At 57.3% G+C, this 26,090-nt stretch overlaps 1 protein-coding gene across 1 annotated transcript; it reads right to left on the bottom strand.

The window, feature by feature from the left end:
* Positions 1-3,662: 3,662 nt before the first annotated feature.
* Positions 3,663-25,303, bottom strand: LOC125345317 (proliferation marker protein Ki-67-like). The gene is made up of 14 exons (XM_048337545.1): positions 25,152-25,303; positions 22,883-22,961; positions 22,680-22,795; positions 20,822-20,888; positions 19,276-19,321; positions 18,624-18,904; positions 17,822-18,563; positions 16,644-16,819; positions 14,911-15,232; positions 14,698-14,816; positions 14,430-14,601; positions 12,423-12,578; positions 4,770-11,572; positions 3,663-4,283 (listed from the first exon to the last, which is right to left on the bottom strand). The coding sequence occupies exons 1-14, from the start codon at positions 25,241-25,243 to the stop codon at positions 3,663-3,665; spliced, it is 9,792 nt and encodes a 3,263-aa protein (XP_048193502.1). The 5' UTR covers positions 25,244-25,303.
* Positions 25,304-26,090: the final 787 nt, after the last annotated feature.

Below are 26,090 nucleotides of genomic sequence, written 5' to 3'. Positions count from 1 at the left end.
GCCGCAGACTCCGGGGGTCCTCTGCTCCCCAGCAGGCAGGCGAGGCTCGAGTCTAATCCACCCGCGTCGACAGGTCAGGGGTGTCTCGTCCACCCCCCCCCACTCCCACCCCGAGTGGCACAATCCCCTTCCCCAGCAGCCCCACTGTGACCCGCCCGGCCACACCCCCCAGACGCCCCCTCCCCGCACAACCATGGCTAACGCGATGGGGAACTGTAGCTGCATCTACTGAAACCACAAGAGCTTCACGAGGCCCAGCTCCAGTGTCCCGAGCCCCACACAGCCCCACCCGTCATCTCTGTTTAGTAGCCGGGAGGCTTGAACTCCAAGCCAGCGGACATTCTACCATGCGAGCTACACTCAGCCCTTTTGGCTTAACCTTTCAGATAAGGTCTTGGCTTGGGGCTGATCTCAAGCTCTTACCCGACCTCTACCACCCCCACAGCGGAGATTACAGGCGTGCAACTCTGACCGGCTCCTCTGTGGTGATGAGGATCTGGCTAACTTTTCCCCAGGCTGCCCTCGAACCACAGTCCTCCCCCATCTAGGCCTAAGGGATAGCTAAGGTGACAGGCACAGGCCACCACACCCAGCCCTGGGGAGGAATCTGATCCAGGAGGGAGGACACCGCACAAGCCAGCACCCTGGGGTGCTTGGCCAGGAGCTAACACCTTACCGAGGACGCAGGGCGGGCGGGAGGCCACAGTGGGGCTGACCACAAGGTCACCGTGCCTTACCCAGGACCCAGGGCGGGCGGGAGGCCACAGGGACGCTGACCACAAGAGGCAATGACCTGCAGGCCTTTATTCTAAAACACGAAGGGCCATGTGGTCCCCTCCCCTCCCCTCCCAATTTTTTCCTTTCATTACTGGGGTTCCCTCCGCAGTCTCCGTCATGACATGGGGTCTTTTGAAAAGAGGTCAGACCCAGAAAATTCTTCAGTCTGTTCCCCCCTTACACTGATACTATTATTTACAGAATTCACTCTCACAATGATGGCAGGGGAGCTGACCGCTGAGCTCGCCGTCTGTCTCCCTTGCCCCCCCCTCAGCGGGCACGAAGACTCTCCGCCGCCGCGCTAACGCCTGGTTCTCACTCTCTTGGAGCTCACGGCTTCATCTGCCTGTGTGGGAAGAAAGACACAGGATCAGAGGACTTGGTCCAGCTTCTCACCATCAGCTCCGCTGTGTCGAACCCCAATCCTCACAGGTGTTACACAGTTAGTTCCTGCATGCCGGCGATGATTTCTTGGTTAGAAATTAGTCTTAAGATAGAGCAATCACCCTAAAATATTTTTCCTCATCATTTCACAATTTTGAGTGTTGTAAACTGAAAATTTCTGTCTATTTTGTACTAAAACTTTCAATGTATTATTACATAACGCATAGTAACTATGAAACTCAATTTCTTCATCAATGTAAACATTTGCACCAATAAGAAAGGTCATTCAGCCCAGTGCTTGGTGGCTCACACGTGGAATCCCAGCTACTCAGGAGGCCGAGATGCGAGGATCTCCGTTTGAAGCCTGACCTGGGAAGAAAAGTCCATGAGACTCTCGTCTCCAATAAACCACTCAGAAAAAGCTGGACGTGGTGCCGTGGCTCAAGTGGAAAAGCAATAGCCTTGAGCAGAAGCAGCCCGGGGACAGCACCCGGGCCTTGCATTCAAGTCCCAGGACAAGAAAGGAGGGAGGAAGGGAGGGAGGAAGGGAGGGAGGGAGGGAGGGAGGGAGGGAGGGAGGGATGAAGGAAGGGCTGGTTCGTCAGAACACGTGTATACAGCTTCGTCTCCTACGGGAAGTCCCCCCAGGCAGAGGAGGGCCCCCGATGGCTGTGACGGGGCCCCACGGGGGAGCGCCGTGGGGCGGAGGAGGGCGCACCTCACCCTGAGCGCGGTAGACTCAGAGGCCCGGCCCCCTCCACCTAGAACTGAGGATCGAGATGTAGGCCGCACGGGAGGCCTCGCCTTCTCAGAGGGGGCCGAAACCCATCTCGCTGCCACACGACAAGTCCACCGATGAGACGGTGTTCGCTGTCGTCACCCGTGCTGGGGTGTGTGCCCCTCCGCCCAGCCGGGCCCGCTCTGCCCTGGCTCCCGCCCGCCCTGGGAAGTGGGAGCGGGCCAGGGGAAGCCCAGCTGCCGGGGGAACGCGCATCCCGCAGAGGCGGAGCTGCCGCACAGGACGGACCGGCCGCTGAGCACGCAGCCCTGCAGAAACTCGCGTGCCAGGGCGGGCTGCGGGGTGACGGGGAGAGGCCCAAGGACCCCGACAGGACCCCCGCCGCCTCGCTCCTCGCCTCCTCACTCCGGGGCCGAGGACCAGCCGAGTGAAAGGCGCACCGTTCTCTTCTCCCTTCAGTGCCATCTCAATAAGGCACGCTTTCCCAAGCTATGAGTCGTAGAGAACCGTTAGGATGCCAACAGCCGTTTGGGTATTTATGACAAATCTCGGGACTGAGAGTGGGGCTTAGCGGTAGCGTGAAGCCCCGGGTTCGATGCCCCAGCACCACATAGATAGAAAAAGCCGGAAGTGGCGCTGTGGCTCAAGTGGCAGAGTGCTAGCCTTGAGCAAAAAGAAGCCAGGGACAGTGCTCAGGCCCTGAGTTCAAGGCCCAGGACTGGCAAAAAAAAAAAAAAAAAAAAAGAAAAATCTCAGGCCAAGATTTAGTGAATTTCGAGTCCCACCTGTGCCAGCCCTGCTGCCGGGCCTGTGGCCAGGTGCGCCCGCCCTGCTCCGGAGCCGGGCCAGGCCTGCTCTGGCGTGGTCTGGACAAACGGACGTGCCGCAGCTCTGGGCCCGTTACCACCGTCTGCCTTTCGCTGGCCAGTCTTCAGGTCCCAAGTTCCCGTTAAGATCCAAGCTAACTGCCCACCCCACTTCATTGACCTGGTTTTGCTGGAACTTAGGGCCCAGGCACTGTCTCTTAGCTTTTCTTTTGCTCAAGGTTAGTGTTACACCACTTGAGCCACAGCGCCACTTCCGGCTTTTTTTTCTCTATATGTGGTGCTGAGGAATCGAACCCAGGGCTTCGTATGTGTGAGGCGAGCACTCTACCACGATGGCCCTTATTGTTTGCTAAGGGCTAGTCCTCTTCCACACTGGCCACAATTCCACGTCTGGCTTTTTGGAGTAAATCTCATGGGCTATACTGCCTGGGCTGGCTTCAAACTGACATCCTCAGATCTCAGCCTTCCGAATAGCTAGGCTTACTGGCATGAGCCACTGGCACTGTTTTTTATTGTTGTTGCTGTTGTTTTAATCGGAGATCAGAGTTTCTTGGACTTTTTCCTGCCTGAGCTGAGCTGGCTTTGAACCACAATCCTCAAATCTCACCCTCCTGAGCAGCTAGGCTGACAGTCGTGAGCCACTGATGCCTGGATAAAGTACCTTTTAAGCCGGCGGAATGAAGCATTTCCCCCAGAATGCTAATTGATTTGCGTTATACTGTACAGCTATGCAAGTTACAACTTATGAGCCACGTGCAGTCACACTTGTAGTTCGTTAACCCGGACGCTGCTTGGCCGGGCAGAGCGGAACGACGCGATCGCTTCCCACTGGGCCTCACTGACCCAGCCAGCCCCGGCCACCTCCGCACGCGTACGTGAGCTGAACCCAAGGGACAGCACCAGCTACAGTCAGGCAGGAGCTGGGAGAAAGGCGGTCAGGAAGGGAGGACTCGGCCGACTCCCAGTTCTTCCGGAACGAAGGGAGTCTTCTCGACGCCCCACCGGACGCGAGCGCAAGCCCCCCCGAGGCAGGCGCGACAGACGGCAGCTCCGACACAGACGTGGCCCCGTGCCACGGTACCCCGAGGCGTCCCCAGAGCCCTCTCGTCCCTGAGGGGAAGGCCGCTCCGTACCTGCTTCGGGTCTCCTGCGGCTCGCGTGGCCGCGCGAGTCGCCCTGGGCTCGGCGTCACGGTCCCGCGCGCGCGGGGCGGGCGGCGCTGCGGTCCTTTTGGCTCGCGGGCCCCCGACACGGGGCCCGGCGGCCGCCCCGCCGGGGCCGTCCCGGCTCTCCCGCCCGGTGTCCTCGGCGGGGAGGGGCGCGCCGGCCGGGCTCTGCCCTGCGGGTCTCGCGCCCCCTCGGCCTCCTCGGAGCCCCCCGCGCCTGGCGGGTTGCTGGCCCCCGAGCTCTTGGTTCTGGGGCTCGGTGTCTCGCGAGGTCTTCTCGGGTTTCTTGGCCTGTCTCGGGGCTTTAACCTTCTCCGCAGAGCCAGGCCCCCCGGGCCTCTGCTGCCCGGCACGCGGGTGGTTTTGGTGTCTGGTGCGCAGAGACGTTCTCTAAGGAGCACATGCACATACGTGGTTACACGAGATGCCTACCGCAAACCCCGCGCGCTTCCAGCCCCCAGATTCACACAGGGAAAAGCACACACTGCCGACGGGGACAAGGACTGCAAGTTCCCTGTTTCTTTCCTGAGCTACCGAAGCCACGATGCCTTCCTGCTACAGACAAATGCCCACCCCCACGGACAGACTCCTACGAAACAGGCCACGACAGAGCCTCGCCGTGGGCGTCTAGCGGGCCACGCGCCAGCTGGACCACTGAGGAGACCCCGGCACAAGGCCGTCCTTCCTTCAGCACCCGCCGCTGGGCGGCACAGGGCTCTGCACTCGTGGGGTGTCGGGTCTGCAGGAACCTCACGGTCCTGACCCTTCACCCCGCTCTAGGAGACGCCGGAACTGGACACGGTCCTGGTAAACCGAGGGGAGACACGACCCACGCCTCCCCTCGACGGGCCGCACCGCAGTGCCCACGCCCCTCACCTGACCAGCAGCCGCAGGGGAGTCTTGGGGATCCCCGTCTTCCGCGTCCGTGCCGTGGCTGCCCTGTTCTTCCCCGAGCTGAGCTTTGGGGCGCGGGAGCGCCTTGGGGGGTGCGGGGGGCCTGGGCCTCCTGCTGCGGGCGGGCCTCTCCTCCACGGCCGGCTTCTCCTCTGCAGGTAGCGGCGCCAGAGCCACAGAGCTCTGCACGCGGGGTCCGTCCTCCCCAGGTCCCCCGCTGGGGATCAGGGACGTCACGGGCTTCTCTTTCAGAGCCCGGAGGACTCTTCTGGAGGTCTTCGGGGGTTTGAGGGCAATGGCACTATTTGTCAGCAACTCCGTGGGCACAGGGGTCTCGATGATGTCCCGGGAGGCAGGCGGGGGGCCGTCTAGGGGCTGGGCGCTTTCCTTACGAGTCCCCCGCAGCCTCCGGGTGCCGGTGACGCTTTGTGCTGGGCCCCGGGCCTGCCCGGCCGATTCCTTTGAAGCCTGAGTGTCCGGGACGTCACCTTCTGGCACTTTCCGGGCGCGCGTGGTTGGCCTCGGCGCACGCGTCAGCGTCCCCGCGGCCGGGAGCTCCTCCTCCCCGTCGCCATTGCGCGGCCGCGCCCTGGTGGCTCTCCGTGAGGACGCACAGGTGTCCCGCGGCTCGGGCGGGGGCGGCCGGCGGGGCACCGCGGTGCCCCCTCCATCGCGTGCCACCGCGTCCTCCGTGTGCCCCGGCGCTTGGACCTCCGGGAGACCGGCCAGGGCCTGCGGAAGCCGGGGCTTCTCCGCCGCCGCGGCACACAGCCTCGTGGGGCGGGCTGCCCGTGCCGTGGGGGCCGCCTCCGGCTCTGCAGGCTCCTTCGCCACGGAGGGCTCCCCGGGGGGCTTCCGGGCTCTCCGCGAGGTTTCTGGCCTCTTTCCGGGATCCGAGTTCTCCTCTCCCACCGCGGCGTGCCCTCGTCTGGTCCTGAGCCGTCTCGAGGTCGGGGCCCCGTCTGGCTCCGGCTGCGGGGATGGGCGGGTGGTTTTGCGGGTGCTCTCATCATTTCCCGAGTCCTCCGTGGGCACGGGGGTCTCGATGATGTCCCGGGAGGCAGGCGGGGGGCCGTCTAGGGGCTGGGCGCTTTCCTTACAAGCCCCCCGCAGCCTCCGGGTGCCGGTGACGCTTTGTGCTGGGCCCCGGGCCTGCCCAGCCGATTCCTTTGAAGCCTGAGTGTCCGGGACGTCACCTTCTGGCACTTTCCGGGCGCGCGTGGTTGGCCTCGGCACGCGCGTCAGCGTCCCCGCGGCCGGGAGCTCCTCCTTCCCGTCGCCGTGGCGCAGCCGTGCCCTGGTGGCTCTCCGTGAGGACGCACAGGTGTCCCGTGGCGGGGGCCGGGGCGGCTCTGTGGTCCCCTCAGTGTCCGCGGCCTGGCCCGGCGTTGGGAAGAGCTCCTGCAAGCCTGCCAGGCCGTCCAGGGGCTGGGCCTTCTCCTCGGGCGCCCCGCGGAGCCTCTTGCTCTTGCTGCCGGTGACACCGTCTGCTGGCTCCATTTTCCGTTTTGCACGTGGTTTGACCGCCCGGGCCCCACCTTCGCCTCCTGGCACTGGGCGTGTGCTGGCGGTGTCTCCGGGCTCGTGGGGGGGCTTCAGGAGCCCCAAGAGCTCCCCGTCCGTGAGGGCTTTGCCCAGGTTCACCGTGCACTGTCTCTCTGGGGTTGTCGTGGTGTTGGTGGGTTCTGGCTGTCGTGCTGTGCGGGGCGCTGTGTCCTCGGCGCGGCCCGGGATCCGGAAGAGCTCCGGCAAGCCGGCCAGGTCCTCCGGGGGCGGCCTCCCGTCCTTCGCTCTTGGCTGCCGCCGGCTGGCGGGTCTATTAGCAGCGGTGCGTGGCGTCTGCTTTGGGGGTTCCTCTAAAGCGGCCTGGCCTTGGGGCACCTTGGGGCGCCTCGCAGTGGCCCCTGATGGAGACCTTTGCTTTCTCAGCTCTTCTCTCACGGCCTCGTTTCCAGGATTTGCACCAGGCTGCCTCTTCCCACCTGCGGGAACCCGGACTGATTCCGACTGGGGCAATTTGCCGGGCATTTCTGTGGCGGTGCTCACAATCGCTGGACGATTGAAGCCGTCTGGGGTTTGGAAGAGCTCCGCCAAGCCGGACAGATCTCCCAGAAGCTGGCTCTTTCCCTTAGAAGTCCGGGACCGTCTCTTCGAGCCCGTTAAGTCCCCCGCCAGGTCCGGCTTCTGCTCTGGAGTTTGCACGAATGCTGCGGTGTGTCCGTCTTGTTCTGGCGCTGTGGGTGTGTGCAAGGCCTCGCCCGGTGGCCGCCCCTGGTTCGTAATTGGGGAGACTTCTCTCCCGGCCGCCACGTTCCCCAGACTTGCCCCGGGCCGTCTCCCCACACCCGTGGGAGACCTGACTGGCTCTGGCTGCGGGGATCCGCCGGACACGTCTGAGGCTCCGTTCACGGTCGCTGAGCCCTTGCCTCGGTCTGGAGTCTGGAAGAGCTCCCGGAGGCCGCGCAGGTCTCCCGGGGGCCGGCTCCTTCCCTCAGGTGTCCGCCTCCTGGGCGCAGGGGAAGTTGCTGTCAGGTGTGGGTTCTGCTCGCTGGCGCCCCCTGGCGGCAGCACAGTGGGTGTTGGCGCAGCTGACCGCCGCTGCTTCCGGAGGGAGGAAGGAGCTCCTTCCGCGGCCAAGAGCCCCAGACTGGCGTCGGGCTGCGTCCCTGTGCTCCTGGGCGTTGCTGCTGCTGCTGCTGCTGCTGCTGCTGCTGCTGGTGTGGGAGAGGCGGAGGTCACTGTCGCGGCTCCTTCAGTAGCACTCGTGTCCTTGGCACGGCCGGGAGTCAGGAAGAGCTGCTGGAAGCAGGACAGGTCTTCTAGAGGCTGGGCCTTCTCCCTCGGAGCCCTCCGCAGCCTCTTGCTGATGGTCACGCTGGCTTCCGAGCTCAGCTTCCGCTTGGGAGATGGCTTCCCCGCCCGGTGGCCACTGTCACCTCCGGGTCCGCGGAGGGACGCTGGCAAGAGCTCCCCAAGTCCTGGGAGCCCCCCGTCCATCCGGACTTTTCCCAGACTCGTCTTGGATCGTCTCCGTGTGCTTCGCGGAGTCTTGGCCGGCTTGGGGGGTGGAGACTGAGATGGCACCTCTGTAGCTTCATCAGGGGTCCTTGGATCCTTGCCACAGTCCGGTGTTTGGAAGAGCTCCTCCAAGCCGGACAGACCTCCCGGGAACGGGCTCCTTCCCTTAGAGACTCGGGACCGTCTCTTCGAGCCAGGTAAATCCCCCGCCATGTCTGGTTTCTGCTCTGGGGTTTGCACGAATGCTGCAAAGGGTCCCTCTGGTTCTGGTGCTGTGGGTGTCTGCAAGGCCTCGCCTGGTGACTGCCTTCGTTTCATAATTGGCGAAAGTTCTCTTCCCGTCACATTTCCCCGATTTGTCTCGGGCTGTCTCTTCACAGCTGTGGGAACTTTGACTGATTCCGATTGTGGAGACTTGCTGGGCATTTCTGTGGTGGTGCTCACAATCGCTGGATGATTGAAGCCGTCTGGTGTTTGGAAGAGCTCCGCCAAACCGGACAGATCTCCCAGAAGCTGGCTCTTTCCCTTAGAAGTCCGGGACTGTCTCTTCGAGCCAGTTAAATCCCCTGCCATGTCTGGTTTCTGCTCTGGAGTTTGCACGAATGCTGCGATGTGTCTCTCTTGTTCTGGTGCTGTGGGTGTGTGCAAGAGCTTGCCTGTTGACTGCCTCTGTTTCCTGAGTGATGAAACCTCTTTCGTGTACACATTTTCCAGGTTTGTCTCGGGCTGTCTCTTCACAGCCGTGGGAACTTTGACTGATTCCGATTGTGGAGACTTGCTGGGCATTTCTGTGGTTGTGCTCACAATCGCTGGATGATTGCGGTCTGGTGTTTGGAAGAGCTCCTCCAAGCCGGACAGATCTCCCAGAAGCTGGCTCTTTCCCTTAGAAGTTCGGGACCGTCTCCTAGAGTCAGTTAAATCTCCCACGTCTGGTTTCTGCTCTGGAGTTTGGACGAATGCTGCAAGGGGTTCCTCTTGTTTTAGTTTTAGTGCTGTGGGTGTTTGCAAGAGCTTGCCTGTTGACTGCCTCTGTTTCCTGAGTGATGAAACCTCTTTCGTGTACACATTTTCCAGGTTTGTCTCGGGCTGTCTCTTCACAGCCGTGGGAACTTTGACTGGTTCCGATTGTGGAGACTTGCTGGGCATTTCTGTGGTTGTGCTCACAATCGCTGGATGATTGCGCTCTGGGGTTTGGAAGAGCTCCTCCAAGCCGGACAGATCTCCCAGAAGCTGGCTCTTTCCCTTGGAAGTTCGGGACCGTCTCTTAGAGCCAGTTAAATCTCCCTCCATGTCTGGTTTCTGCTCTGGAGTTTGCACGAAAGCTGCGATGTGTCTCTCTTGTTCTGGTGCTGTGGGTGTTTGCAAGAGCTTGCCTGTTGACTGCCTCTGTTTCTTGAGTGATGAAACCTCTTTCGTGTACACATTTTCCAGATTTGTCTCGGGCTGTCTCTTCACAGCCGTGGGAACTTTGACTGATTCCGATTGTGGAGACTTGCTGGGCATTTCTGTGGTTGTGCTCACAATCGCTGGATGATTGCGGTCTGGGGTTTGGAAGAGCTCCTCCAAGCCGGACAGATCTCCCAGAAGCTGGCTCTTTCCCTTGGAAGTTCGGGACCGTCTCTTAGAGTCAGTTAAATCTCCCACGTCTGGTTTCTGCTCTAGAGTTTGGACAAATGCTGCAAGGGGTTCCTCTTGTTTTAGTTTTAGTGCTGTGGGTGTTTGCAAGAGCTTGCCTGTTGACTGCCTCTGTTTCTTGAGTGATGAAACCTCTTTCGTGTACACATTTTCCAGGTTTGTCTCGGGCTGTCTCTTCACATCCGTGGGAACTTTGACTGGTTCCGATTGTGGAGACTTGCTGGGCATTTCTGTGGTTGTGCTCACAATCGCTGGATGATTGCGGTCTGGGGTTTGGAAGAGCTCCTCCAAGCCGGACAGATCTCCCAGAAGCTGGCTCTTTCCCTTGGAAGTTCGGGACCGTCTCTTAGAGCCAGTTAAATCTCCCTCCATGTCTGGTTTCTGCTCTGGAGTTTGCACGAAAGCTGCGATGTGTCTCTCTTGTTCTGGTGCTGTGGGTGTTTGCAAGAGCTTGCCTGTTGACTGCCTCTGTTTCTTGAGTGATGAAACCTCTTTCGTGTACACATTTTCCAGATTTGTCTCGGGCTGTCTCTTCACAGCCGTGGGAACTTTGACTGGTTCCGATTGTGGAGACTTGCTGGGCATTTCTGTGGTTGTGTTCACAATCGCTGGATGATTGCTGCCGTCTGGTGTTTGGAAGAGCTCCGCCAAACCTGACAGATCTCCCAGAAGCTGGCTCTTTCCCTTGGAAGTTCGGGACCGTCTCTTCGAGCCAGTTAAATCTCCCTCCATGTTTGGTTTCTGCTCTGGGGTTTGCACGAACGCTGCAAAGGGTCCCCCTTGTTCTGGTGCTGTGGGTGTTTGCAATGCCTCGCCTGGTGTCTGCCTCCGTTTCCCGAGTGATGAAACTTCTTCCACGTACGCGTTTCCCAGACTTGTCCTGGGTCGTCTTTGTGCGCTTCCCGGGGTTCTGGTTGTTGCTGCCTGCACCTTTGTGCTTCCATCCGTCGTCACCATGCCCGTGGCCCAGCCTGGCGTGTGGAGGAGCTGGAAGCCGGCCGCGTCCTCGAGTTGAGTCCTCTCTTTAAGCGACTCCAGCTGTCTCTCGCTAGCAGTAACGTTTCCTGCTGGATGCAGTATCTGCTCTGCGGGTTCCTTCAAAGCGCGGATGCTTGTGAAATCTGGCTGTGTGACGTCGGGGGTCTGCGTGTGTCCCCCTGGGACGTGAGCGGACTTCCTTAGTGCCGAGGGCTCTGTAGCATCCGTTTCCCTACGGGGTGTGGTCAGCTGGGATTCTGCGCTTGTTGGCGTAGCTTGCGGAGATGGGCAAGGCGCGTTGGCTTTATCGTCAGCTGTGGGCTGGTGTGGCGTTTGGAGCAGCTCTCTGACGCCAGCGAGGTCTTCTAGAGGTTGGGTCTGCTTCCTGGGAGTCCGTGGTCCCTTCTTCCCTCGAGCTGCGGGCGTAGCTGGGCACCCGCTCCGACTGGGAGTGCCCTTCGCCAGCGCAGCGCCGCCTTCTGGTGTCTTGGGGGTGTGCGCGGGGTGCTGTGGCGCGGAGGGGGGTTCCTCCTCGTCATCCTCTGCCCTCTGGGGTGTGTTCCACTGGCGCCCTCTGGTGTTTGGGAGGTCAGCTCCTTGGGAAGACCGGAGGGATGTTTTGGCGGTGGGGTCGGCCTCATTCTCTAGCTCCAGGGTGTGAGCTGGTGTGCCCAGGAACTCTTCCAGGGTGTGAGCTGGTGTGCCCAGGAACTCTCCCGTGGGTCCAAGCGTCCGCCCCTCGCTCCTCCATCTCCTCACAGCCGTCATCCTGGCTGGACTTTCTCCGGCTTTGTCCCTTTCTTTGCCAGTTTCCGCCGACCCCGTCCCGTCCTCCCCCTCTCCCTCCACCTTGCGTCCTCGCAGCGGCGTCTTCCTCAGGGACCTGCCCGGGGCCGCTTCCGCCCCTCCGTCCTCCCTTCCCACCGGGGGCGTCGGTGCGTGCCCGGGCTCCCGCGATCGCCTCCACTTGTGCGTGCCGGGCACCGCGCAGGGAGGCGCCGTCCCGGCACCTGGAGCTGCCTCTTCCGGCCGAGTCGTTTGAGACGCGTTCTGAGGGGTCTTCGCGGCGCTCCGCTGTTGGAAGGTACAGCTCGCAGAGGGTTTGCCGGACGGATGCTGTGCTGAGTTCTGAGGACTGAAGAACACATCCTCTTCTGCAAGAAAAAGAAACAAATGCATGCGATAAGTACCTAGCCTTGGCTGGACTCTGCCCTTGTGTGATGCATTTAGTCCACAGTTCAGTTTCATCATCTACTTTGCTGAGAACAACCAACAGGCTACCACTCGGGTCCCAATGCTGCCGTTATCTATGGTCCACCTACCCTAAAGCGTAAAGCCATTTCTGGATAGGGTGGGGCCCTTGTGAAGTTGTGGTCAGAATCTACCATGGTGACTTGAGGGGATAATGACCCTTTAGAAGTCTCGCTACAGTGACCTCGGGCACCGACAGGGCAACAGGCACGTTTTGCTCTCAACATAAGCAAGCTCCTTGCTGCTTGCCCTCATCTCCCTGCGAGGCAGCCTGGCCCGTACTGGGTATGCGGGAGCTCCTCTCTGCACAAGGAACGGCCTACTGCGAGCACCAGCAAGCACCGGCAGTGGAGCAAGCTATTCCTTCTGACCAGGTCAAACAGGAGGCCAGGAAATACACGCCCGGCCTGCTCCTGTGGACCAGAGCAGAGCAAGAAACCAACAGGATAAAAGATGCTACCTTTCTCTTGTACAAGTGCACATTTTCCCTTTGGTAGCTTATGTCACTATAAGATGGCAGTATATTTCTCCACACATCATTCTCTTAAACTAAAAGCATGGCAGAAATCATCCTAACTGATGAACTTGGGTTCTATCTCTCTGTCGGTAAATGCCAGTATTAGTTGAACTAAAATGGCATTTTACCAAGGAACATCTGTTGTAGAGAAAGAACAGGGCGTTGTCTGTAATGGAACAGGCCCCTCTGCAGGTCCTGGGCAAACGCAGAAGGGTGCTAAGAAATAAGAGGCCAACCCCAAATCTCAGACGTGGCGCACAGAGAGGCGTCCCCGGAATCCACTCCTGGGAGCCGTCTTCCAGGCAAGTTCTCTGGACTGGAAAGAGTGAAGGAGCCGGGCTCAGTCGTCTGTGGCTTCTCCCTCACGGGCGTCTTGAACAATTCCGTTATCCCTGGTAAATAAGAACATGAAGTAGACATATGCATAACACATAGGCACAAAGCATAACGGGACACGAGACCCCCCTACACAGAAGGAACTCCGGGGCCAGGTGGTCCACGGGAGTTATTCGATCCAAGAGCGAGAACCATCAGACTCCGGGCAGCAGCTTGTAAAGCGTCATGCTACAACAATCCACGCTCGGGCGCTGATTGCTTAAAATCATATTCATCTTGGAGTGGGCATGGTGGCCGCGCCCGCCTGTAACCCCACTTCTCCAGAGGCAGAGATTGGGAGGACCACAGTGAGGGGAGAGCCAGGCCTCATCTCGGTAAGCTGGTCCAGTGGGACATGCCTATGACCCCAGCTATCGGAGCAGTGTAGGGAGGAGGAGCACGGGGCAGGCCTGCCTCAAGCCTAAGCGCAAGACCAGCTGAAGAACAGCAAAAAGCAAAACAGGGTGGACTGTGGCTCAAGTAGCCGAGTGCCCACCTACCAAGAACAAGGCCCGAATTCATAATCCTGGTACAACAACCTTCTCATTTACCTTAAAGTGTCTTTCATGGCTTACTATACATACTTTAACGTTTTGTAACTTTTATATTAGTACATAATACATATTCACAACTTATACACATACACACTATCTAGCTTTGGTTGTGTTCTTTTGTTCTGTAAAAGATAAAGGTTAATCTATCCAAACACAGCTCTTGTGGTAAGCTACTTGGCACACATTATACAGATACGACTCCATATACTCAGTTCAAGTGTGACCTCAAGCACACTCTGTGTGTGGCAGACAGCCACAGCCCACATTCCTGCCTGGCCTTCAGGGCCGAGCAAGCAGGCGGGAGAATGAAGTGCAGACTGTTCCATCCCTAATGGCTTAAGAGAACTTTCTCACAGGACCCTCCTTCAAGTGATGGTTACATTCCTTAGAAAGGCTGAAATTGGAGCGCTCTGTTGCCTTGCACTAACGCGGATTCAGAATCAGTGGAGGAGCACCATGTGAGAAACAAGAAACTCCACGGGAAAGGATGAGGGAAAACACTAGAACATATTGGCAAAGGGAGTGGCTTTCTAAATAGGACTTCCAAATAGTTCAGTAGATTAAGAGTAAGGATTGACAACTGTCCATCAAAGGTAGCAGTAACTAGACAGAAGAGACTGCCCACAGAAGGGGAGAAAATCTTTGCCAGATAATTAACAGGAGTATATGGGGAAATTAAAAAAAAAAAAAAAAAAAAAAAACCTAAGCAGACTGTTGGCTGATGGCTCACACCTGTAGTCCTAGCTACTCAGGAGGCTGAAATCTGAGGATCAAAATCCAAAGCCAGCTCAGGCAGACAAACCTGAAAGACTCTTACCTCCAATTAACCAGCTGGTGAATTGCTGCAAGTAGCTCAAGAGTGGAACACCAGCCTCGAGCCAAAAAAAGCTAAGGGAGAGTGGGAGGCCCTGAGTTCAAGCCCCAGTACCAGCAAAAAAACACCAACAAATAACAACACAATTCCCAAGGAATCCACAACGCGGCAGGTGGACAAATAAACTGAACCATTCTCAAAAGAAGAACAAAACAGATGGTCAACAAATGTGGAAAGAAGGTGAATCCTGATAAAGCAAAATATTGCTCAGAAACGACGAGTCCCCCTCGGGGTCCCTCGGTCAGTGTGACAGTGGGGTCACCCGAGAGCCCGCCCCCGCCCCAGGGAAAAGTGCCTTCCCCCTCCATCCAGAGCTGCCGGAGCCCTGCCCCCGCACGCCACGAGCTTTACCTTCCGGCCGCACTCACCGGCGGGCACAGACAAGGCCACAACGGCCAGGGTCCCGGGGGTCGCGGCGGCCGGGCGCTCGGGCCGTTTACCTGACAGATCTTCGCTGTAGTCCATTTTCCGGCTGAAGGCGAAGCTGTGCAGAATCCTGGCGGGCCGCGCGGGCACGCTGACCTTCTCCGCCTGCGCTCGCCCGATGACGATGGTGCAGGGGGAGTTGGCGTGGCCGGTGCCGAACTGGTGGCCCACGCCGGCCGAAGGCTTCTGTAGGAAAAGACCGCGAGGGGATGAGACGCGCGCGCCGGAGCGGACGCCCGGGTCCGCTGCGTGCGGAGACGGCGCGCGGCCGGGCCGCCCTACCTTCGGGGTGTTTGCTCTCCTCTGTCTCCGGCTCGCCGGCTTTGGGGGGGCGTGCTTCACCGCTTTCATCTGCATCTGCTTCGCGCCGAGTTTCACCACATCCGCCCACGACTTCGCCACTGCCAAAGGGAAGAAAAAAAAACGGGGAGCTTTCTCGAAGGCTCGCGGGGACGCAGAAACGGACCCCGCGACGTCCGTGCCGCCGCAGCTCACCCAGGAGGTTGGCCTCCGACGCCCCGCTCCGCCGCTTGGAGCAGATCATCTGCAGAATGTCGTGCTGACCCCGGCTGATGGACGACCGCTTGGAAGACAAGCCGGCGCTCTTTCTCCCCGCCCTCTTAGGAGCCTCTGTGGGTGCCGGGGAGCCGCCGCCCCCAGAGGCGGCTGAGGCCTCGCCTGACCTGCGTCTCTGGCCACTTGGCCCTGGCTGGGCGGCTCCGGGACTAGAAGCCAGAGCGCCTGCACACGCCCTCTGCGCCGTCGCCGCCAGGCAGGCTTCCGAGGAAGAGCCTTCTCTCCCCGACGGGGGCTGCTCCTGACAAGACAGAGACGGCCATGAGCGGCCTCGCCAGAGGCCCGCCACGACCCGTGCCGCAAGGAACGACTCGCGTGCCACGGGCGGGTCGGGTGGCTCAGGAACGTAATCCCAGCTCCCCGCGAGGTGCAGACAGGAAGGATCCTCGTTCAAGGCCAGACACGAGAGCTCTATTTCGACCAACATGCCAGGGGCACTGCCTCACGCCTGTACATCCCGGCTGGACGGGAGGCAGAAATGGGAGAATTGTCCTCCGAGGGTGGCCTAGGTCAAAGACTATCTGGAAGACACAGAAGCAGACCGCGATGAGGACGTGACCCAGGCAGCAGAGCTCAAAGCCCCAGTACAAAGAGAAGGAAACGTGTCTACATCTTGAATCACGAGGTATCTAAGGCCTGTCTTTCAACCCTAATGAAGTCTACTAATTTTTGACTTCTGGCAGATGTGGGTTTGAATTCTCGTCAGGCAAGTGCTGTACCGGGTAAGCCGCAGCCTGGTCCTTTCTGCATTACATTTCTCTTAGATAAGGTCTCCATTTCTCCTGGGGCTGGCCTAGAACCACAATCCTCCTCTGCCTGCCCAGTAGCCAGGATTACAGACGTGCACGGCCATGCCCAGCCCTGTCCGTGCATTGAAGAGCGGAGCGGGGAGACAGCACTCGGCGGGACCCAGGTTGAGCTCTTGCGGGTGGAAGGCGGAGAGAACGCCTGCTCGGGCGGAGGAGGAACTCTGACCCGAGTCCCAGCCAACTCCAGCCGTGGGCTCCAGTCCTGAGCTTACTACACCACAGGGAAGGAAGGTTGCCAGTCAAGGGCTCAGAGTCCTTTCCCTAGAAGGAGAGAAGAAAGCCTTCGCAGGCTGGGAATACGGCCTAGTGGCAAGAGAGCTCACCTCGTATACATGAAGCCCTGGGTTCGATTCCCCAGCACCACATGTATAGAAAATGGCCAGAAGGGGTGCTGTGGCTCAAGTGGCAGAATGCTACCCTTGAGCAAAAAGAAGCCAGGGACAGTGCTCAGGCCCTGAGTTCAAGGCCCAGGACTGGCAAAAAAAAAAAAAAAAGCCTTCCCAGCCCGCTAGGAAAGTGATCTCTGTGGACAAATACATGCCGAGGGAAGCCAGGCTCAGCGACAGATGGCCATGGCCTAAGACAGGCCCGTGCAGAGAGGACGCTGGACTGCCAGATTCTCCTCCTCCACAGCTCAACTGCTTTACTTCCAGCCCACAAGCCTAGGCAATAACACCACGCTCCCTGTGGTTACCGGGGGCCACGTCTCCAGTCTTCCCAGCTGCCCGTTCAGTGTGCCAGGGCAGTCATGGAGCGTGTGGGTGGTCAGGGGCTTCCATACCGAAGGGCAAGTCCAAGCACGCTCTGCGCCCCGCACCCCAGCCCGCGCTCCCCTTCCCGCACCTTGATGATCTTCTTCAGGGCCGCCGGGGTGAGGGCGCCCTGCGACTTCCTCTTGCCTGGGGTCTCCCCTCTTTTGAGGGGTGTGTTCGGAGGCAAGTTCTCATCGAATAGTTCAGGTCTCAGGCGACCGCCGAAGGACACGCGTCTCCTCTTCAAAGCTGCCCCCTCGCTCTTGTCTAAATAAGGAGCACAGACAAGAAATGAGCAGTGGGAAAAAAAAAAAAAAACCCACACAAGGACTTACAATTTATCCCAAGGTAGCATTGGAAAACAACTCATAAAAAAAATGTACGGAAACCTGACGGAACAGTGACGAAGCCCGAGCAAGCCTTGGGATTTGTAGAAAGATCTCAGGAGAAGCCAGGCACAAGTTCTGATTGGACACTACTAGGCTGCTCTGAATATGCTGAAAATACCATGACATGCACAGCTCAAGCTAGTGCTAGTGACCAGCCTGCAGCGGCAGCTGGTCCTGTAGAATCGGCAATGCAGACACAACTTTAGTAGCAGACTGAGCAAACTTTCTGGAACTTGTACACGGGCCCCACCCAGACCTGCCTGGTGGGTCGATGTGAGCGGAAATGTCTCCAGGCAATGGTCAAGTCATGCAACCGAGGCCCCCACACAACATCTGAGCTACCATTGGGCACACATCTCCAATCTGGGCAAGGCTCAGAGGAACACACCTGAGCAGCAGGCTGTGTGCAGAGGCCCTCGCTATGAAGACTTAGGAGGCAGCCACGTGCTCAGAGACCTCTTGTGTGCAGGAAGAGGCCGGGCCGTGGGATCTTGCCCCGGTCAGTTTCCCCATTTGCAACAGGGAGATGAAGACTCCCAGTGACCGACTCCAAACGGCTGCACCCATAGGAGACAGTGGGCTGAGGTAGGATAGCCTGAAGGTCAGTGTGGAGCCCTGAGTAAAAAGCCAGCTGAAAGGTGGCGCCGGCAACGCGCCTCCCTACGCGCTGGGGACGCCGCCTCTAGCCTTCCTGTGGCACTATCCAGGTCTGAGTCTCCTCCTGTCCCTTGCAGGAAGGCAAGCACGCTCCCTCTCACCTGCTCTGAGAGCTCAGCGGGGTCACCACGACTGACTGACTGAAGGTCTCGATTCCCGCATCTCTACACGTGGTGGCTATTCACCTTTTGGGGGATATAGATTTACAGTTAAATCGACTTACTAATAGAACCACCAAAGTTGCTGATATCAACCGAGCTAAGACCAGGTAGCCCAGAGCCGGTCTGTCCGGGTTTGACCGCCCGTCTGTTGGGCTCATTGCGGAGATCCTTTTGCATCTTGTTTCTGGTGTGAGGGGAGCGTGGAGTGACAAGCGGCTCCTCTCTGATTTCCGAAGGCGGCCCCCCTTCCTCGTCCACGGGAACGCAGCTGCTTCTCAAAGCGAGACCGTCCGACTTCTCAGTGGGGCCGGCAGCTCCTTCGGCCATGGCCGGCGTGGGATTTCCACTCGAGCGCTTCCGAGGAGTGACGATGCTACCAGCTGACCACCCGATGCCTTCGCCGGCGCCCACGGTCGCAGACTCTCCTCCCATAACAGAGGCGACTTTGTCCTCTTGCTGCTCGGAGGACCGGCCTGGGGTCTTTGCTCTAGCCTCAGCCTTGGAAGTGCTGGACCTCCGGGCCTTGTAGGAAGTGTGTACAGGGCCCGCCCCGATGCCCTCTTCCTGGGTGTGGTTGGTTTCTGGGGTGGATAGAGAGGCGGCCTTGACGTAGACGGTGTCGCTGGACCTGGGTCTCGCTTTGTGTGACACCCAGGGCTGGGTCTCCCTCCTCTCTCTCTCTCTGGCACTATCAGGCTGCAACCCTGATCTCCTCCGGTTCTGTGCCACGCTTTGTTTTTGTGAGCTGAGGCTCAGCTCCTCCTTCATCGACTGGTAGAGCTTCTCAAAGGGAGAGTCCGTTTTCTGGCTACCGTCCAGGCTCTGTGAGCAGGGCAACGGCTTCTCAAAGGGGGACCCCGTTTCCTGGCTACTGTCAAGGCTCTGTGTGGAGGGCAAGGGCCTCAGGTCTCCACAAGGGCTCGCCGTCACCCTGGAACTCTCCTTAGGACACCTAGAAGGAGGCGGTCCTGCTTGCTTCCCATCGCTGCCCACTTGCTCTGGGGAGCGAACGCGAGCTGGATCCGCGGCTTCCCTGCGCTCTGAGCCGTGCGGGGCAGTGCCGTCTCCCACGAGCTCCTCGCCGGGCTCCTGAGACCTCGAAGCAGTGACTTTTGAATGGGCTCTGGAATCTTGAGCTTTCCCGTCTTGGCAATAAGTTATGAAATGAGAAACAGAAGTTCAACATTTTCTCAATGATCAACCACTGTGGCATTCACTTAGCTTCTCATTGAGTGCTCACGCTACTTAGCTGCCTAAGTTGTACAACCCTATGGTCCTGACAGTCTGATGCCTGCCTCCGTGATGCGACCGAGCCACCCAGAATCCCAGTGACAAGCGAACGCACACGCCGTGTGGACCCCAGCGCTCAGCGCTCTGCCCGGGTGTGACTGGTGAAAGAACCCGGCCTCCCACGGCCTAGTGAGAACAGACTGCGAGCCGCCCCGCTCCTGGTCCCTCCCGTGCATGACAGCGCTCATCCGGAAGGTTCCAGGAACACCACCCAACCGGTACAAACCAGGGGGAGCCGAGAGGCTGGATCTGGAGGACCGCCGCGCCGGTGCCTGTAGGACGGGAAAGTAACAGCAGAGACTTAGCACCTCCCAGAGGCGACCGTCTTCACGAAACACACATTGTCAATTAGCTTCTTTGCCAGAGTATTCCTACATGACGTTCACGCTTTGACCCAGACACGGCCCAAGTCATTTAGTTAACAGAAGCGCTTCTTGGGTGGTCCTATGTATGTACATAAATCGTTAGAACAGAATACAAACCACAGGCTTAAGCAAACGCTAAAACTCAGCGACCTCTCTTTAAGTTTCCTTCCAACGTCACATGACAGGAGAACAGAGGCTGTCTGCGAACGCGACATAGTACAGGACTTCACACTTCCTGAGTTTCCTCAGAAATGGGCTCAGGGTGTGTTAGTGAATTCAGAGTTGGCTTAGCCCGTGTCCTCCTGGCTGGCAGACGCTCGCTGGGTAGGAGAGCCCCAAAGTTAGGGTTCACGTGGGGGGCAGGACCGCCCCCATGCCGCCACCTCAGCCCCAGCGCCCCTGGCCTGCCTCAACACACGCAGTGCCTTCATGGTCTTCCTGTGGAACTTCTGTTGATCAAGGGGAGAAAAAAAATCCCCAAACTGTGACCAAAGATAAAGAACGTGGCCAGTTCTCATCAAGGTACCCGCGAGGTGTGGCAGCCAGGCCCGGGGGGCTCACGCCTGCGAGCCCAGCCCGCGGGACGGCCCTCCCAAGGTGGGGGCTCATCCTTAGTCCTCGTGGTCTTCACGCGGTACGTTCATCTCCCCTGTGGACTGTGCTCAACTAGCTAACTCTGCTGGCTTAGCCGACCCGCCTTCCTCTGTTGCTTTAGACAGAAGATCATGCTAAGTAGCAAGTCATCCTACAGGAATACTGCTCACGCGTTTACAGTGACATAAACTCAGCTAGAATGTCTTCTCCCAATGTACCTGGCTGATTTCTGACACCATTTTCCCATTCTCAAAGAACCTAGCAGAACCTACACACACCTCACTCAATAAACTTTTAAGTGTTAAGAAAATTTGAGCTTCTTCATTTATAAACACCTTCAAATTTCTAGATAGTTGACACAGTTCTTCTAAAACTACCTTTGTGGAAGATGAGAATTTTGAAGTTTCAAATTCACATAGGAATTTTTTTTTTGGTGGGTGGGGGGGCAATCCTGGGGTTTGAACTCAGGGCCTGGGAACTATTCCTGCGTTTCTTTCGCTCAAGGCTAGCACTCTACCACTTGAGCCACAGCGCCACTTCTGGCTTTTTCTGTGTATGTGGTGCTGAGGAGTCAAACCCAGGGCTTCTTGCATGCTAGGTAAGCACTCTACCACTAGGCCACATTCCCAGCCCCCAATAGGAATATCTTAAGACTGAACATCCAAAATGAAGACATGTGTGACGATTCATTCCCATAATCCCAGTAACTTAAAGGCAGGGATCAGGAGATCAAATCCCAAGCAAACGTTAGTCAAAATCCACCTCAATAAAATATAACAAATCAGCCCACACCCGAACAGTATTTCCTATCACCTTTTCCTGTCTTTTTCCCGGAAGTTCATCTGACTTGATTTCATCCTGAGGGGTTTCCTTTTCATACCTGCAATACCCAGAATAAGAGAGATTTAGATTAAGGGGGGGGGGGGTGTACCCTGAGGCTCAAGTCTGAATTCTGGGTTATATTCACAGACCTCCCAAGGAAGCCTTTCAGACTTTGTTCAGAATATCGTCTTACATACAGAAGTAAGTTTAGAGACACATCTTACCATCAACCCTACTTTATTAAAACAAATAATAATAAATGAAAAAAAAAAGCCCTTGGGTGGCAAAATTTTAAAACCTGGGTGATTTCCTTTCACATAGTTTTCCCAACACCTTCACTGATTTTTTTTTTCTTTCTAGAATCTATATTCCTAATCTTAGACAAATAAAATATATTTTCTATTTGCCCTGAAAAAAAAATAGAAGTTTAGAGTTAGGAAAATGTCTTTGCAGTGTAACAATCATATAAATGTCCTCAGGGTTCTTTTGGAAGGCCGCTCTCTGACGCCGAAACGAGGTGAACCTCTACTGACTGGCCACGGTGATGTGAGCCGCGCGAGGTTTGTGCCCCTCCACACCGGAGTGGTCATCCACAGGCCCCAGCGGGCCTTCCATCAACCTGCTCTCCACTCACACCGTGGGGGAAGTCACGCACTTCAGGGCAAGACAGAGCAACCAACGCTTTAGAGCCATGAGCGTTCTGGGTGCTCCCTTATTCTCAGGCTGAACAACGGTTCCCTCGGGCCTCAGCTACAAAGCCCCGATGGGACCCTTCCTTATTCACCATGTAGTTTCCGGGGCCTCAAGGATATAAATGGCCAGGTTTGAAGTCAGATGCCACGTAAGATCTGAAATAACCAGGCATTTTGGGGACAGCACCTCATGACATCGGAGTGCTGAATGAAATCCTTCTTCCTAAGACCCACTTTCCACTCTAGAGGGTGTTTAATCATCTCAACTGATGTCTAACTGAATTCGTTTCTCTTCGGTGAACAGTTCATTCCGGGCTTATATTTCCTAATTAGAAGTCTATTCTCACTAAAAGTGTCTTTTAAAATAGTACATAACGAAGAACATTTTACAATGACTTAAAAGGTCAATACAGCCAGATGCAAGTGGCTTGTGGGTATAATCCTAGCTACTCAGGAGGCTGAGATCTGGAAGACTAAGATTCAAAGCCAGCCCAGGCAGACTCCACTAGACTTGTCTTCAAAAGTAACTTGCAAATGATCCTGCTAGAAGTGTGGCTCAAGTGGTAAGGACCAGAAAGCAAACATGAAGCTCAGAGTATAAATCTCAGATTGGCAAAGAACAAAAATGATAATAAAATATAAAAAAAAAAACACAACAATCCAAGAAGTCAAAAGCAAGCCATCCTCCTCTGGGCTTCTGCACACAGTGAGACCCAAAGAGGATATTCTTTGCTTTGGATCATACAAAATAGTATTTATCAAAATGAAAAAAAAAAAAAGTTACTTGACAGCAAGTTCTAAGCATCAACATATATATGCCATAAGACCTAGACAAAGCTGAAATCACAGGGTGGAGAAAGTCATACTACGCAAGCCCTAATCAAGGGAGAACATTAGGGTCTGGACATGTAGTGCTCATAGGCTCTCAGTTCAAGCAGCCTCTTTAGGACCAAGTCAGCTTGCCTCTGCCTCATTACGTGCCCTCAAATCCTGGGATTCCATCACATTTGAGCCCTTGTGTCATTCAGAAATCCTGAGGCTTTTACAGTATCGGCACTGGAGATGAAGGTCTGAAACATTTCAACCTTGGCCAACATTAAAGGAGGAGCCGCGTTGAACGAGGACGCTCGTCCACGGTCCAGTGACGCCGTACCTACCTGAAAGACCGGTCGATAATGGTGATAACATCGCCATGTTTCAGGTGCACGGGCTTGTCAATGGCAGACCCGTTCAGCTGGGTCGGATTTGTGGAGCTGAAATTATATAATGTCGCCTACGGGTGGAGAGAAGGCAGGTGTGTGTAACCAGCTACAGGCCAAAGGGGAGCGCTTGGGAAATGGATTCCCGGCCACCCACTTACCTCCTGCCCGCTGACTTCGATTCTGCAATGCAGTTTTGACACTACAGGGAGCTGGATACGAATGTCACACTCGATATCCCTTCATTTAAAAAAAAAGGCAAAAATAAGTAAGGCGTTTTTGTTGTCCTCACAACAAAGTCTAAAATCACCTCAATTGTTCAAAATAAAACCGAATTTGGCCAGCACACTTGATCTGTAGTTATAAGGATTAGCGAGGATGGCCATGCCCATGGTCTGTATTTCATACATGTCACACAGAAAGAAGTGACTCTAGACCTTTAGCACATGGAGTGCTTAGAAATACTGGTTTTAGAATAACTAGAACACCAGCTACAATTTATAAACCACCATACTTAAAAAGCACACACAAAGTATTTTATACCAATTCTGAAGAATAGTATTTTTAGTGCTTTTTAAAAAACTAAATAGGGGCTGGGAATGTGGCTTAGTGGTAGAGTGCTTGTCTAGCACACGTGAAGCCCTGGGTTCAATTCCTCAGCACCACATACACAGAAAAAGCCAGAGGTAGCACTGTGGCTCAAGTGGTTGAGTGCTAGCCTTGAGCTTCTTTTGCTCAAGGACGGTGCCCAGGCCCTGAGTTCAAGCCCCAGGACTGGCAAAAAAAAGAAAAAAGAAAAAAACTAAGTAAATAAATGTCTGGTTATGTTTTATGGGTATTTTATTCCGGCCTTCACAGCCCCAGATTTCAAGCTAGCAGCTCTCTGTTCCTGTGTCTTCATAAAGAAATAGATGATGTTAGGTTATATTATAGGATAGGTTTTGATAGATACTATTAGGTCATGTTGTCATTCAAACAATTAAATGAGTTGCACACATGCACATGTGTGGCACAAATACCACTGTCTGGGAGCTTTTCACTGCGGCCCTGAAGCTACACACTAGCCAGGCACCGGTGGCTCAAGCCTGTAACTCTCTCTAGATACTCAAGGAGGCTGAGATCTGAGGATCAAGGCTTGAAGCCAGTGATCCCAGCAGCAAAGTCAGTAAGACTTCCAGCAAAAAGCTGGAAGGGGGGCTGTGGCTAAAGTGAAGACTACTCCAGCCTTGAGCAAAAAACAACGATGGGATAGTCCTAAGCCCTGAGTTTAAGCCCTAGTACCAGCACACAGAATGAGCACACACACGCACCATGCCACCATGACTTGAAACTCTTTAACACAACTACTTAGAGATAACAAAAATAAATTTACATATATGTATACACATACAATACAAAAATATCATTGAGTGCCAGTGGCTTATGCTTATAATTCTAACTACTATTGGAGGCTGAGATCTGAGAATTATCACTGAAAGTCAGCCCTGGCAGGAGAGTCCCTGAGACTCTTATCATCAGTTAACCAACAGGCAAGTGTGTGGGCGTGCGCACACACAGACAGGCAGCAGGAAGTGAAGCTGTGACCTGGCTCATGGACAGTGCTGAGGCCCTGAGTTCAAGCCCCAGGACTGGAACAAAATGAAACAGGGGGGAGGGCACCCCCCCCAGCAAAACCTAGCTTCAACTTGCTGGTCCACAGATGCTAACAACATGGCACATTAGTGAGAATTCCCACGTCTGCCCGTGTACCACCACCAAGTAAGGTTCCCCAGTAGCTTCCCAGACGGGCTTCAGTGGCGGTGAGACTAACTATCCATTCCGTGTTGAATTATTAACCATTCCGATTCTCTTCCACAGGAACCTCTAGACGCTAAGCAGATTCCTTCCCACCTATCACATGCCCAAACACGTATGAAATTCACAAATCCTACCGTATAGCGATATTAATAATAACCACCAAGTGACCACACACACGCACACGCGTACACACACGCACACGCGTACACACGCACACGCGTACACACACACGCGCGCGGTGCAGGGAGGGAGGCCCAGGGAAGCCAGGCTGCTCCAGCGGGACACATCTTGACGGCCGCCCTGGCCTCTCTGCCTGGGGTGCCGGCTCCGGGGGGAAGGGCGCCCCGACCCCGCCAAAGGCCTCCTGGGGAGCAGGTCCTGGGGGGGACGTCGCCCTTCCCCAGGGCCCGCACCGGGGCCCCGAGGGCGGAGCTCCCCCGTGACAGTGACGGCCACGGCCCGCGCCCAGGCACACGGAGCCCCGGGACGGCCCCGCGGGCGTCGCTGGGAGCCCAGCACGCTTCCCCGAAGCTCTCGGGACGCGTCTGGACACAGAGCCCGCGCTGCGGAGCTGCCGGGCGCGGGCCGGGCGAGCGGGGCGGCCCGGGCGCGCGGGGGGCCGGGCGAGCTCACCTTCCGAACGAGCAGCTGCTGAGGCTCAGCGGGAAGCGGGCGCCGTCCACGCCGCTCCTCTTGATGGTGACCAGGCGTCCCGGGGGCCCCATCGCCGCCCGCCGCCCGCGCGGGGCGGAAGTGCGGGCGCCGCCGCCGCCGAGCACGCGCGCCGCTCTGCAGGACCGGGAGGGGGGGGGGTCACCCTGAGGGCCGCCTGGGGGCCGGGCTGGGAGGGGGGCTCCCCGCGCCCTCCGCACCCCGCCGTCCCGCCTCCCTCCCCTCCCCACCCCCACGATCCGCCGCCACCGCCCGCCCGGAGGCCCGGCCCGGCCGACTGGCTCACCGTGGTCCGGCCCGGGCGACCCCGCCAGGCCTCGGGCGGTCCGCCGCACCTCCCCGCCGAGTCCGGCCGCCCAAGTCGCTCGCTCGCCCCGCCCCGCACCGCCCCGCACCGCCCCGCACCGCCCCGACCACCCGCGCCGCCCGCCGGACCCGGTGACAATCCCGCGCCCGAGACGCGCTCCGCGCCGGCCCGATTCAAAAGAAAACGGTGGTTCGAATTCTGGCGCTAAGCGCTGCGATTGGCCAGCGCGACGGGGCGAGGGGCCAATAGGAGGCGCCGGGCCGGGGTGGGCGGGGCCGGGGCCGTGGGCGGAGCCTGGCGGGGGGCGGGGCTCGCGTGCCCGCGCCGTCCCCTGGCCCAGTCCGGGCCCAGCGCTCCCTGCTGCCCCGGGCGCGCCATTCCAAGAAGACGCAGGAAATGGATGGCGAGGCGCCGGGAGCCGTCGGGGCCCGCAGTCCCCCGGGAAAGCCGGTCTTTAGGTGTGTTCCCGGTGAAGCACTGTGTGGGTGGGTGCTTGCTGTGGAACTTTAAGCTTTGCACCTTTCACTCTACACACCTCCCCATCTGCAGCTGGAAAGACAGTCTTCCGGCTTGGCTCCTGGCCCCAGCTGAGT

Source organism: Perognathus longimembris, unplaced genomic scaffold, assembly GCF_023159225.1.
Source record: "Perognathus longimembris pacificus isolate PPM17 unplaced genomic scaffold, ASM2315922v1 HiC_scaffold_5500, whole genome shotgun sequence".
Lineage (NCBI taxonomy): Eukaryota > Metazoa > Chordata > Mammalia > Rodentia > Heteromyidae > Perognathus > Perognathus longimembris.
Note: the sequence above shows the minus strand (reverse complement) of the source record. Positions and strands in the feature narration are given on the sequence as shown.

Coding starts and splice junctions, on each gene's coding strand:
- LOC125345317 (XM_048337545.1), bottom strand. CDS start 25,243: ATGGGGCCCCCGGGACGCCTGGTCACCATCAAGAGGAGCGGCGTGGAC. Junction 16,820..17,821: donor CAACTTTGGTGGTTCTATTA/GTAAGTCGATTT, acceptor CTCCTTATTTAG/ACAAGAGCGAGGGGGCAGCT. Junction 4,284..4,769: donor CCCCTGCGGCTGCTGGTCAG/GTGAGGGGCGTG, acceptor TGTGCTCCTTAG/AGAACGTCTCTGCGCACCAG.